This window comes from Pseudophryne corroboree, chromosome 2 (genome assembly GCF_028390025.1).
Source record: "Pseudophryne corroboree isolate aPseCor3 chromosome 2, aPseCor3.hap2, whole genome shotgun sequence".
NCBI lineage: Eukaryota > Metazoa > Chordata > Amphibia > Anura > Myobatrachidae > Pseudophryne > Pseudophryne corroboree.
The window spans coordinates 976439031-976454089 of NC_086445.1; the positions used below are offsets into that span (position 1 = coordinate 976439031).

Genomic DNA, 15059 nt, shown 5'->3' on the forward strand with positions numbered 1-15059 from the left:
GTATTCATAATGCCCAGAATGAGTGTTGAAGGCCGTCTTCCACTCGTCACCGGCCTTAATTCGTATGAGGTTATATGTCCCCGAAGATCAATTTTAGAGAAGATTTCCGCCATCCGGAGTTGATCAAACAACACAGAAATCAAAGGCAAAGGATAAGAATTCTTAACAGTGATTTTGTTGAGTCCTCTATAATCAATGCATGGACGTAAGGAGCCGTCCTTTTTTGCCACAAAGAAGAATCCTTCTCCTACTGGTGATTTTGAGGGACGAATAAACCCTTTGCTTAGGTTCTCCTGAATATAGTCTTCCATGGCTTTAGTTTCTGGCAAAGAAAGTGTCACGATCCGGGTATCTGGACGCCATTTCTTACCCATCAGATGCCTCCTAAGGCTGGCTCAGCGCTCCAGGACCGGATCCCATCTGTTATCCTGATGTGTACATTCCTGTATCCTCTCCTGTCACTCTGGGACGCTGTCACAGTAAACGCCATATTACACCTGGCATGGCGTCTCCCGCGGCCTCCGCTGCCGTCCCTGAACTTCTGCATGCAGAGTGTCTGAGTGGCGATTACGTCAGCCGCGGCCTCCGCTGTGTCCGCGTGGTTGGATGTGCATCTGTCAGCCTGGCGCCTCCTGTCTCCGGTGGCCGGCGCCGCCATTACTGTTTTCATTACCACATGGATTACAAACCAAACTTCCCTCCAAGTGTCTGCATGGGCGCAGCCATCTTGGATTCTGTCAGCTGATCATTTCCACCAATCTGTTCTCAGTATTGATAATCTGCATAATTGCCTAGCCAATCCCTTCCTTGCTGCAGGTATAAATACACTGTGCCTGAGCAAGGAAGGCGTCAGTGCTTTGGTTGTCAAACCTAGTTCCTGTTTGTCTCTCTCCTGTGATTGTCTTCCAGGTTCCAGCTCCTGTCTCAAGACTTCCACCATAGAGACCCGCACCAGCATTCCACCTGCGGTGTAGCCTGACTCTCCAATCCATTGTGGATTCATCTGTTTCCAGCTACAACATTACCTGCTTCCAGCTCAGCTTCCAGCAGAGTACAGCTTCCCTTAAAGGGCCGGTGTCCTTTCTACACTTTACCACTCTCCACCGGTATTATTATTTCTCCGCTCTCAAGTTCTACATTTCAGTTCATATTTCATCGCTCCCAAGTTCATTTATTATTTAACTGGTTCCAGCCAGTATCCACTCCGTGCTAACAACAGTCTGGTTCCAGCCAGTATCCACAGCAGCTGTTTTACCTTCAGCAACCCAGCTTTTCCTGGAACACCAGCTGGCACAATCCTGGGTTATCTCCATTGCTACAGTCGGGCCTGGTAAGGACTTTCCATCTAGAAGATCATAAGAACTATCTCACACTACCAGTGCCCTGTGGCTCCTGCCATCCTGTAGTACCCAGGAACTGTATTTATTATTTGCTGACTTTTACGTTTTCTTTTACTGCTGCTGTGTTGCGGAGTTGTCATAATAAACATCATTGACTTTTATCCAAGTTGTCGTGGTCACGCCTTCGGGCAGTTATTATTCATGTTACTTACATGTCCAGGGGTCTGATACAACCTCCCAGGTTCCGGTACATCTCAGCCCCTACAACTGAGGCTGCCTCCCGTCAGCTCAGGCCCTCAGTTGTGACAGTAAGCACTGACCTAATGAATCCAGCCGGAGACCAGGATCAAGCGGCCAGGCCGATGCAAGAACTGGCAGCCCGACTAGAACATCAGGAGGCTGCACAGGGCCACATCATCCGCTGTCTCCAGGATCTCTCTACTCGGCTGGATGGGATTCAGACAACTCTCCGTGGATCAGGCGCATCTGGTGCGTCAACCACAGTGACTCCAGCTATAACCCCACCCACCTTACCCATTTCTGCTCCACGTCTTCATCTTCCAACGCCAGCAAAATTTGACGGATCTCCAAGATTCTGCAGGGGATTTCTCAACCAGTGTGAGATTCAGTTTGAGCTACAACCTGGCAATTTTCCCAGTGACCGTACAAAAATTGCCTACATCATCTCTCTTCTCAGTGGCTCCGCCCTTGACTGGGCATCACCGTTATGGGAGAGGTCCGACACCCTGCTATCTTCTTACACTGCATTCGTGTCAACATTCAGGCGCATCTTCGACGAGCCAGGCCGGGTAACCTCAGCTTCATCCGAGATTCTCCGTTTACGCCAGGGGTCACATACTGTAGGACAATATCTGATACAGTTCCAGATCCTGGCATCCGAACTGGCATGGAACGACGAGGCCCTGTATGCTGCATTCTGGCATGGCTTATCTGAGCTTATTAAAGATGAGTTAGCTACCAGAGACTTACCTTCTAAGTTAGATGAGCTAATCTCACTCTGCACGAAAGTTGATTTACGTTTCAGAGAGAGAGCAACTGAGCGTGGAAGATCATCTGCTCCAAAATCTTCTGCTCCTCCTCCTCGTCAACTGTCACCATCTAAAGATGAGCCCATGCAAATTGGCCGTTCCCGTTTAACTCCTGCTGAGCGCCGAAGACGTCTCTCTGAGTCTCTTTGTCTTTACTGTGCAGCTCCGTCTCACACCATCAATGCCTGTCCCGAACGTCCGGGAAAACTCCAAACCCTAGCTCGCCCAGGAGAGGGCCGGCTAGGAGTAATGATCTCCTCTCCATCTCCTCATGATTGTAATCTCCCAGTCTCGCTTCAAGTTGCTCAACGTTATCGGAACGTCATTGCCCTCCTTGATTCCGGAGCAGCTGGGAACTTTATTACTGAAGCCTATGTTAAACGGTGGTCCCTACCCACCGAGAGACTTCCTTCCTCCTTTTCCTTAACTGCCGTGGATGGCAGTAAAATTTTTGATACTGTTATTGCTCTAAGGACTCTACCAGTTCGTCTGAGAGTGGGAGTTCTTCATTCCGAACTTATTTCACTTTTAGTGATTCCAAGAGCCACACATCCTGTGGTCCTGGGCCTTCCATGGCTCCGTCTTCACAATCCTACAATTGATTGGACGACTACGCAAATCCTGGCATGGGGTTCCTCTTGTGCAGAGACATGTTTGTTTAAAGTATTGCCTGTCTGTTCTTCCTCCCCCAGGTCGTCTGATGTTCCACCTCCTCCATATCAAGATTTCACGGATGTGTTCAGTAAAGCTTCTGCTGATATCCTTCCTCCTCATAGAGAATGGGACTGCCCGATTGATCTCGTTCCAGGGAAGGTTCCACCTCGAGGCCGAACTTATCCGTTGTCTCTGCCTGAGACGCATTCTATGGAGGAATACATTAAAGAGAACCTAGCAAAGGGGTTCATTCGACCTTCTTCTTCCCCAGCCGGCGCAGGCTTCTTTTTTGTAAAAAAGAAAGATGGTGGTCTGCGGCCGTGCATCGACTACAGAGGTTTGAACGACATTACCATCAAGAACCGTTATCCTTTACCCCTGATTACTGAGCTCTTTGACAGAGTTAGCGGAGCTACCATCTTTACAAAGCTGGACTTGCGAGGTGCATACAATCTCATCCGGATCCGTGAGGGTGACGAGTGGAAGACCGCCTTTAACACCCGTGACGGACATTATGAGTACCTCGTCATGCCCTTCGGATTGAGCAATGCTCCAGCTGTCTTCCAGCATTTTGTCAATGAGATCTTCAGAGACATTCTATACCGTCATGTCGTGGTCTATCTAGACGATATCCTCATTTTTGCCAACGATTTAGAGGAACATCGTTTTTGGGTTAAAGAGGTTCTGTCCCGTCTCCGTGTCAATCATCTCTATTGCAAATTAGAAAAATGCGTCTTTGAAGTCAAGTCCATTCCGTTTCTAGGGTACATTGTGTCTGGTTCCGGACTAGAGATGGATCCTGAGAAACTACAAGCAATCCAAAATTGGCCGGTACCCTTAACCCTCAAAGGGGTCCAGAGGTTCTTAGGGTTCGCCAACTATTACCGAAAGTTTATACGAGACTTTTCCACCATTGTGGCACCTATTACTGCTTTCACTAAGAAGGGTGCTAACCCGTCCAAGTGGTCTGAAGAAGCCATGCAAGCATTTCATCTTTTAAAACAAAGGTTCATCTCTGCGCCTGTTCTGAAACAGCCTGACATCGACTCTCCTTTCATCTTAGAGGTGGATGCCTCCTCCGTTGGAGTAGGAGCGGTGTTATCTCAGAGGGCTAAAGATGGCCATTTACACCCTTGCAGTTTCTTCTCCCGGAAGTTCTCCCCAGCTGAGCGCAACTATGCCATTGGCGACCAGGAGTTGCTAGCCATCAAGCTCGCTCTAGAAGAGTGGAGGTATCTGTTGGAGGGAGCTTCTCATTCAATCACCATACTTACAGACCACAAGAACCTTTTATACCTGAAGGGCGCACAATGTCTCAACCCTCGTCAGGCCAGATGGGCACTTTTCTTTTCCAGGTTCGACTTTAAACTCCAGTTCTGTCCGGGCTCTCAGAATCGCAAGGCCGATGCCCTTTCCCGCTCATGGGAGCAAGAAAATGAGTCAGAGTCTTCAGACAAGCATCCTATTATAAATCCGTTGGCATTCTCCACGGTAGGGATGGACTCTACGCCCCCATCAGGGAAAAGTTTTGTGAAGCCGATGCTAAGGAAGAAGCTCATGCATTGGGCCCATGCTTCCCGTTTTGCCGGACATACAGGTATCCAAAAAACCCTGGAGTTTATCTCTAGGTCCTATTGGTGGCCAACTCTGAAAAAGGACGTCTTGGAGTTTATTGCATCTTGCCCAAAGTGTGCCCAACATAAAGTATCCCGCCAGTCGCCTGCGGGGCAACTGGTTCCACTATCCGTTCCCCGTCGACCATGGACCCACTTGTCGATGGATTTCATTACAGACTTACCCATGTGCAACAAGTTCAATACCATCTGAGTGGTAGTTGACCGGTTCACCAAGATGGCACACTTCATTCCTCTCACCGGTCTTCCGTCAGCTTCCAAGTTGGCTCAAGTATTCATACAAGAGATCTTCCGACTCCACGGTCTTCCTGAAGAAATTATCTCAGATCGAGGAGTTCAATTCACAGCCAAATTCTGGCGAAGTTTATGTCAAGTCCTCCAAGTCAAGCTAAAGTTTTCCACGGCTTACCATCCTCAGACCAATGGTCAAACCGAGAGGGTGAATCAGGACTTGGAGGCCTTCCTCCGCATCTATGTGTCCTCCTCTCAAGATGACTGGGTTCAATTACTTCCCTGGGCCGAGTTCTGTCATAACAACCAGTATCATTCTTCATCTGCTTCAACACCATTCTTCACTAACTTTGGATTCCACCCTAAAGTCCCTGAGTTCCAACCGCTTCCAGCAACTTCTGTTCCCGCAGTGGATATCACCTTGCATCAGTTTGCCAATATCTGGAAGAGCGTACGATCAGCTCTGCTCAAGGCATCGTTCAGGTACAAGAAGTTTGCGGATAAGAAGCGTCGAGCAGTTCCTGCTCTCAAGGTGGGTGATCGGGTATGGTTATCCACGAAGAATTTGAGGTTAAGAGTTCCCAGTATGAAGTTTGCACCTCGCTATATCGGTCCTTTCAAGATTGAACAAGTCATCAATCCTGTTGCTTACAGACTCCAGTTGCCTCCCTTCTTAAAAATACCCAGGACATTCCATGTTTCCCTGTTGAAACCGCTGATCTTGAATCGGTTTCATTCCTCACTTCCTCCAACTCCGAAAGTCCAAACTCAACGAGGCGTTGAGTATGAAGTGGCCAAGATCCTGGACTCACGTCACCGTTACGGTCAACTACAATATCTTATTGACTGGAAGGGTTATGGTCCTGAGGAACGTTCATGGACCAATGCTTCTGATGTCCATGCTCCTGCCTTGGTCCGGAGATTCCATTCCAAGTTTCCTCAAAAGCCAAAGAAGTGTCCTGGGGCCACTCCTAAAGGGGGGGGTGCTGTCACGATCCGGGTATCTGGACGCCATTTCTTACCCATCAGATGCCTCCTAAGGCTGGCTCAGCGCTCCAGGACCGGATCCCATCTGTTATCCTGATGTGTACATTCCTGTATCCTCTCCTGTCACTCTGGGACGCTGTCACAGTAAACGCCATATTACACCTGGCATGGCGTCTCCCGCGGCCTCCGCCGCCGTCCCTGAACTTCTGCATGCAGAGTGTCTGAGTGGCGATTACGTCAGCCGCGGCCTCCGCTGTGTCCGCGTGGTTGGATGTGCATCTGTCAGCCTGGCGCCTCCTGTCTCCGGTGGCCGGCGCCGCCATTACTGTTTTCATTACCACATGGATTACAAACCAAACTTCCCTCCAAGTGTCTGCATGGGCGCAGCCATCTTGGATTCTGTCAGCTGATCATTTCCACCAATCTGTTCTCAGTATTGATAATCTGCATAATTGCCTAGCCAATCCCTTCCTTGCTGCAGGTATAAATACACTGTGCCTGAGCAAGGAAGGCGTCAGTGCTTTGGTTGTCAAACCTAGTTCCTGTTTGTCTCTCTCCTGTGATTGTCTTCCAGGTTCCAGCTCCTGTCTCAAGACTTCCACCATAGAGACCCGCACCAGCATTCCACCTGCGGTGTAGCCTGACTCTCCAATCCATTGTGGATTCATCTGTTTCCAGCTACAACATTACCTGCTTCCAGCTCAGCTTCCAGCAGAGTACAGCTTCCCTTAAAGGGCCGGTGTCCTTTCTACACTTTACCACTCTCCACCGGTATTATTATTTCTCCGCTCTCAAGTTCTACATTTCAGTTCATATTTCATCGCTCCCAAGTTCATTTATTATTTAACTGGTTCCAGCCAGTATCCACTCCGTGCTAACAACAGTCTGGTTCCAGCCAGTATCCACAGCAGCTGTTTTACCTTCAGCAACCCAGCTTTTCCTGGAACACCAGCTGGCACAATCCTGGGTTATCTCCATTGCTACAGTCGGGCCTGGTAAGGACTTTCCATCTAGAAGATCATAAGAACTATCTCACACTACCAGTGCCCTGTGGCTCCTGCCATCCTGTAGTACCCAGGAACTGTATTTATTATTTGCTGACTTTTACGTTTTCTTTTACTGCTGCTGTGTTGCGGAGTTGTCATAATAAACATCATTGACTTTTATCCAAGTTGTCGTGGTCACGCCTTCGGGCAGTTATTATTCATGTTACTTACATGTCCAGGGGTCTGATACAACCTCCCAGGTTCCGGTACATCTCAGCCCCTACAACTGAGGCTGCCTCCCGTCAGCTCAGGCCCTCAGTTGTGACAGAAAGAGCATATAATCTACCCTTAGGTAATTTATCTTCGGATACCAGACTGATGGCACAGTCGTAAGGTCGATGGGGGTGAAGAGTATCCGCCTCTTTCTTGGAGAAGACATCCGCAAATGAATGATATGGAGTCGGTAGCCCCTCTGGTATAACTTGAGAGCATCGCACTGGCAAGGACAGACATCTTCCTGTACATTCTGTTCCCCACTGTAAGAGTTCTCCTCTCTTCCAGCAGATGGATGGATTATGGGATTTCAACCATGGAAGCCCTAGGACTATGGAGGCCATGGGGCAATTGACAAGGAGGAAAATAATCTTCTCCGAATGCAGAAGACCAGTAGTTAAATGAACAGGAGGAGTTTGCTGAGACACTTGCCCACTGAGGAGGGGGTTACCGTCAAGGCCACAAATAGTCACAGAAGGCTTCATCTTTAGTATAGGAATGTTCCAGGACCGGGCGAAAGAGATATCCATAAAGTTGGCAGCTGCACCACAATCAACAAAAGCCTTGACTGCAACTTGCTGAGTAGGTAGACTAATTTGAACTGGAAGCAAGACTGAATTTTTTGGAGAGATTCCAGCCAGACCCAGGAGTAACTCCCCTTTTACCCCTGGGTCTTGTCTTTTCCCGACTTCAGGGTGCAAACATAGCAAAATGACCCTTTGCTCCACAATATAAGCATAGGCCCATCGATCGCCTACGAGATTTTTCCTGAGCAGAAAGACGAAAGGCCCCAATCTGCATGGGTTCACTGGAATCTTCGGCTTCTTCCAAGGCTACTGCTGAGGGAGATGGTGACCCTCCACCTTTCTCCATCCTCCGTTCCCTGATCCGACAATCTACTCGTATTGCTAACTGCATGAGCTTGTCCAGGGTTTCAGGAGTAGGATACTGGACAAGGTAGTCTTTAATTTGCTAAGTGAGGCCTAAGCGGAACTGACTTCGGAGGGCTGGGTCATTCCAACCACTATCACTTGCCCATCTGCGAAACTCAGTGCAGTATACCTCGGCCGTGTTTTTCCCTTGTCTCAGGGCTCGTAAGTGAGCCTCTGCAGAAGCTGCTCGGTCCGGGTCATCATAAAGAATTCCTAGGGCACTAAAAAAGGCATCCACAGTGTGCAAGGCGGGATTCTCAGTTTTCAATCCGAACGCCCAGGACTGGGGTTCCCCCTGCAGGAGGGAGATGACGATACCTACCCGCTGAGACTCAGAACTAGACGATAATGGCCGGAGTCTGAAATATAGCTTGCAGCTATCACGGAAATTCTGGAACTGTTTCCGGTCACCTGTAAACCGATCTGGAAGATGCAGCTTTGGTTCAGGCCCAGGAGCACTGGTTACAACCAATGACCTGCTAGTTTCTTCCTGGGTGGAAACTCGGAGCTTTAGATCTTGCAGTTGCTGCGTCAAATTTTGTATTTGACCAGCCAAGATTTGAGCCGGATTTTGCTGTGACGGGTCCATGCCCAGGAAGTGGTGGGCCAGTTATAATGTCAGGAACTGGTGCAGAATCCGGAATTCGGGATCAGGTACCAAGTGGTTGACGTTACCCAGAACAGAGGCGCGGAGTCTAACACGCCGGAAGGTTTTCACCAGGGAACCCCGCAAGGGGATATGGGCTTCGCGGCTTCCGACGTGCAGGTCGCGGCCCCCTGTCTGGGTCACTTGATACCTGAACTGGACTAAAGTTATGGTAGAGGTGTTGTATATGATCAGCCGCAGGGATACACAGGAACAAACAGGAACTGGAGAAGGTGGCAGGGTGCACACGGCCAGATGGTACGCTGGGGCTGTGGAGATGGAACAGCAGCAGGCACTCCAGGGGTGACACAGGAGGTAGCGGCACACGGACGGACTGGGGTGCAGACACTTGGAGACAGGGTAACGGCAGTCGGCAAACTAAAGTCGTCAGCAAGATGTTGAAGCTGGTATTCAATACTGGAACAAGGCAATACCCACTGGACAGATGAACTGAGACCAGAGAGGAACCAGAGAGCAGAACACCACATGGAGTAGCTATAACTGGCAAAGCTTCTTGGGATTGAGAGGCTTAAAAGAACAGGCTGGACCAATCAGCTGTGAGCACCAGACAGGCCCCCAGTAATTGATATAACATGCAGCTGCAGTGCAGACTGAGCAGGCTGACAAGCTGAATAGTAGTTTTCAGGTAACGAGCTGTAATTACAGAATCCAGACACCTGTGAAGTCAGTTGCTGAGTGCAGGAGCAAAGGCACTGGGAGACAACTATGCAGGAGCTAGCTGTGACCTGTAGTTCCACAAACTGAAGCAAAGGTAATTATAACAATAACAAAACATGAGTGCTCAGGATTGTAACAGTAACATACAGTATACTGTAGTACAGGATAAAGGTTACTGTGCAATTGTACATATACCCTATAGATTGTAAGCTTGCGAGCAGGGCCCTCCTACCTCTATGACTCATTGTTATTATCCAGTTTTGTTTTATCATTGTGTCCAATTGTAAAGCGCAACGGAATTTGCTGCGCTATATAAGAAACTGTTAATAAATAAATAAATATACACAGATTGTGATTACACGCTTCACACTTACGTGCCTAAGAACGATACAAGAGCTGTTTTTGCCATGTAAAACTACCTAACACACAAAAAAGGTTAATGTATTTGGAAAGCTTAACATGTATACAAAGCAAATTAAATGGAGTCATTTTATTATAATTATAGGGAGCCCATAGCAACCAATCCAATTTTAGCTATCTTTTGTCAAGTACATTCTAAAAATGATAGCTTGAACCTCATTGGCTGCTTTACGCAACACCTCTACGGGTCCTTTTTAGAAGGTTTGATCATTTACCTCCTAAATTATGGGAGGGGGGTTAGGGCTAGGTATTAGGGGGATTATCCCTAGCAGCCACCCCCGGATGGTTAGGCTAGGGGATGGGGGAGGGTAAAAATATTGACCTACTCCGATGGCGGGATCTTCAGTGTTGAAATACCGCTGACGGTCATGTGACCGCCGTCATCCCGACCTCCGGGATGCCATACGGAACACGATGAGACAAGGGGTGCTGTAAACTATATTATAGAGAAGCAGAGAGTTTGTAATCTGCAATCTTGGGAACCTGTTCCTAATACAGGTTGAGTATCCCTTATCCAAAATGCTTGGGACCGGAAGTGTTATGGATATCAGATTTTTCTGTATTTTGGAATAATTGCATACTATAATGAGATATCATGGCGATGGGACCTAAGTCTGAGCACAGAATGCATTTATGTTTCATATACATCTTATACACACAGCCTGAAGGTCATTTTAGCCAATAGTTTTAATATTTTGTGCATTAAACAAAGTGTGTGTACATTCACACAATTCATTTATGTTTCATATACACATTATACACACCGCCTGAAGGTCATTTAACACAATATTTTTAATAAATTTGTGTATTAAACAAAGTTTGTGTACAATGAGCCATCAAAAAACAAAGGTTTCACTATCTCACTCTCACTCAAAAAAGTCTGTATTTCGGAATATTCCGTATTTCGGAATATTTGGATATGGGATACTCAACCTGTTATTAGATCTGTTGTGTTATCCTAGCTTCGTCTTGATATACAAGTATAATGTAACTTCTCTGGTATAGTGGAATAAGATTTGTATAAACAATGACAGGAAATGAGATGTGCAATGGTGGTTTTCAGACCCCACAAATCTCTCCAGTTCTGGAGAACGCAGGCATTGACAAATGATGTAAACATATTAATAAACGTATTACCTAAATGTAACTATCTGAAGGAAATTTACGAGTGAGCTTCCTGCTAATTGCCCGACACTGCACTATTCACTTTTACAAGAAGCAGATTCTTAGTTATTAATTGTGGGAGACCCATCCAAAAAAATCTCGTAAAAGAGCACTTTGTTAAATAATGGAAATGTTGGCTGATAGTCATGAGATGACCTGTCTTCCTTACTTGGAGAGAGAAATACATGATGGATTGGAGAACACCGTCTACTGTTAAACCACCTCCTGGCCTATGACTCACCACAGGGCATGTCCATGTGATTGCAGATTAAAGTCTAACAATAACATATAAATGACTATAAATAGAGATTTAGTGATGGACGCAGTGTCGGTTTTCTGTGCAGTGGAACAAGGTTTTTCCCATTGCGCATGCATTCAGATGTGTCCGCATACATCCAGCCTCAATACGCCACGCAGCATGAGATGCCTGGCGTGAGTGACCCGCCGGGTCCTGTGCAAATCTGCTAACGTTGGGCGTCTTTTTTGCCAAAAATGCGTCTTAGTCGCAACGCAATGTGACTGAGTCTGTATAGGGAGCACAACGGAACATGTACTGGAAAAAAGCTGCGGCCGCTACATTGTAGCACTTCATGTACAGATTCAGAGACTTAGTCGCACACAGATATACAAGTGTCACATGTCACAAAAGTTGCGGCTGCTACATTGTAGCACTTTGTGTACAGAATCAGAGACTCAGTTGCAGACATACAGTATATGCACGTGTCATATATCACATTAATCAGCATAGTCTCCATGTGCATCCTAGTTGCATTGCGTTGCGACTAAAAATAATATTCTGCAAAACAGAAGCAACAAAGACGCCCAACGCTAGAAGATTGTCACACAACCTGGCGTGCCAAGAGGGGCTGTTTGGCGGGACTGCAGCAAAGATGTATGAGGGCACATCTGTATAAATCATACTGCGCATGCACCACAACAGTAGTGTGATGTTAGTCAGAGCAAGGATTTATTTGCAAAGGACCAGTAAAGGATCGTTAGTGGGAGGTAACGGGTGTCGCAATTGTTTCAGGAACATGTCACAGCACACCACTGTGACCCCGTATGCAGTTAAAATGGCGACTTGCGGCTAGGCTGCGCGACCTTAGAGGTTACTCACAAAGTCGATGTTTGACCAATGATTGGGTCTTTTGTACACAAGCGGCGGTCCAGAGACACCGTCAGTAGATGCCTCAATGCAAAAATCTACCACATTTGAATATTTTTGCACAGCTGCAGTTGCTGTGGCATCATTGTACATTTCTGAATCAGGCCCAGAGACAGTAAATGCTGTCAAAAAATATATATATTAAAAAATGTCATAAAAATATATAAGGGAAGGAGGAGGTGTAGGGGAGTATGGTGTCATAGGAAGTATGGCTGACAAACAATCTCACTATGAAAACAAAAGTAGAAACATTTGGTGGTGAACCACCTTCCCTTAGATACAACTTATGGTAGACCCACATGTACAAGTAGTACAGCCAAACCTGGGGGGGCTGGTCATCAGAAACCCATTTAACATGACTAAAATAAACACAAATACAGCCGCTCATACCGCCAAACACTAAAGCACAAATCAAAAATACCGGAAGACCACGGTAAAAGAAAGAGACAACTGAACAGGAATAAAATGCGTCTGTCCTGAATCAGACCTTCAGTGCGCCACAAACTGTCATCTGTGGTGGACGCTCTTGGCCAGCTGGATCACTGCTCATTTTAAACATGTGTTTTATTGTTTTCAAAAACTTTTCTTATATAATTTGGCCTCTAGGAAACGCAGTTCCCTTAAAATTTATGGCTGATCCTTCATTGTAATCAATGGCCAACAAGGACGAGCTAATAAGTAGTTGCTACTGCAGAAACCTCATGTAGAGCAGTGTTTCCCAACCTCGCTTCTCATATATATATACAGGTTGAGTATCCCATATCCAAATATTCCGAAATACGGACTTTTTGAGTGAGATAATTAAACCTTTGTTTTTTGATGGCTCAATGTACACAAACTTTGTTTAATACACAAAGTTATTAAAAATATTGTATTAAATGACCTGCAGGCTGTGTGTATAAGGTGTATATGAAACATAAATGAATTGTGTGAATGTAGACACACTTTGTTTAATGCACAAAGTTATAAAAAATATTGGCTAAAATTACCTTCAGGCTGTGTGTATAAGGTGTATATGAAACATAAATGCATTCTGTGCTTAGATTTAAGTCCCATCGCCATGATATCTCATTATGGTATGCAATTATTCCAAAATACGGAAAAATCCCATATCCAAAATACCTCTGGTCCCAAGCATTTTGGATAAGGGATACTCAACCTGTATATATATTATAAAATAATGTGGAGTACGATAATATGTAGCTATGAAGCTATTGTGAAACTAATTAAGAAGGCATAGAAAGATCTGTAATATAAACAATAATAATTGTGATAGCACACGTTCTCACAAACATGTTTAAGCACTAATTCCTGTATTTGTATTGCAATATGTACATAAATACTGTGCTAATATAATTATGTTTATCACCAATAATTATTTTTTAGTTCCTGATTCTACGGAGGTCAGTAGATTCCATCAGTAGAATATGCCAAAATCTGTAAATTAACTTAAGTGTTCTTTTCTCGAAACAGTGGCCCCAAGCATCCCGGTGTGTGACATCCCCAGCTCGGCAATGAGCGGAAGCGCAGTTGTGCTGAAATGTTGGGAGAAACAAGGCAATCCAGCTTCAATATACCGGTGGTATAAGGATGGCGTTCCCTTGGATATCCAAAGCCAAAATGCCAAAGCTGTCAATGCCAGTTATAAAGTGGATACAGCCACAGGCACTCTGGTGGGTACTCCTGCTTCCTTATATGACACCTACGCCTTAAGCAATGTTCAGAATTAATATCAATTACATCATTAATTTCTAGTGAATTGATAAGCCCACTCTTCGTTAATATTGATTCGGCATACAAGATGGCTGACTGTGTGCCTGGGACTGTGTGCATCGTGAATTGCTGTAGTAAAGTCATTAATTACTAGTGAACTGATAGGTTGCCTTCAAAATAAATACTGGCTCCATTTTGTACCTCATGAAGTGTCTCAGTGATGTCACTAGAACTTCAGGCCACAAAATGGCTGCCTCTTTTCTGACTAGGTGATGGGTGCTCTGTGCATGACTCCTGTGGCATTTGACCCCCATTAGTGTGGCTCTATTCAGGCTCAATTTAAAGTATCAGAGAATCTAACAGTTTATTTTTGTCTCTCTGATCTAAACTTGGTCAGTTGGGTGAGACATAACATACACAGCAACTGGTAAGAACTCATTTAAAGGCTTACTAAAAGAGGACATAACATGAGCAGTTCACATAACTGCATTTGTGATCAGTGCCTGCAGAAACGCCATCATATAACTCCATAGATATTCAGCACTGGTGGAAATCTAGGTGATCTTGTGCCAATGAGTGGCTTAGATGAGGCCTATGCAGATTTTAGGGCCTGAATCAGACCTGATCGCAGCAGCAAAGTTGTTCTCTAATGGGCAAAATCATGTGCACTGCAGGGGGGGGGGGGGCAGATATAACATGTGCAGAGATAGTTATATTTGGGTAGGTTATTTTGTTTCTGTGCAGGGTAAATACTGGCTGCTTTATTTTTACACTGCAATTTAGATTTCAGTTTAAACACACCCCACCCAAATCTAACTCTCTCTGCACATGTTATATCTGTCCCCCCTGCAGTGCTCATGGTTTTGCCCATTAGAGAACAATTTTGCTGCTGTGATCAGGTCTGATTTAGGCTCTTAGTCTGTACTTTCTAAATGCCCCTTGTATTCAGAGCCTGATACTGGCCAATTCCGGGACAGAATTCCCACCGTTGGGCAGGTTGTTACCGGCTCAGCACATGCTGATTCCCATTGTAGCTAACGTCAGAAACTCCCCATATATCAGATGCTTCACCTTTGATAAGTTTTATTTTTGCCCAACATAGAAGTAGGTGGTGCACTGGCCAGGTGTCTTTGTTGTCACATGCAAGTCCCTGATACATTGCCGAGTGTACACATGGGGACTGCAGG

The 15059-nt window shown here is 45.9% G+C and overlaps 1 protein-coding gene across 2 annotated transcripts in view; it reads left to right on the forward strand.

Annotated features, from left to right (window-relative positions):
• Nucleotides 1–15059, forward strand: part of JAM2 (junctional adhesion molecule 2) — a 171605-nt gene that overhangs the window by 123168 nt on the left and 33378 nt on the right. For both annotated transcript variants that reach the window (XM_063956373.1, XM_063956374.1), the window contains exon 5: nt 13633–13832. In XM_063956373.1, the coding sequence (XP_063812443.1) occupies nt 13633–13832 (200 nt within the window). The remainder of the gene's footprint in view (nt 1–13632; nt 13833–15059) is intronic.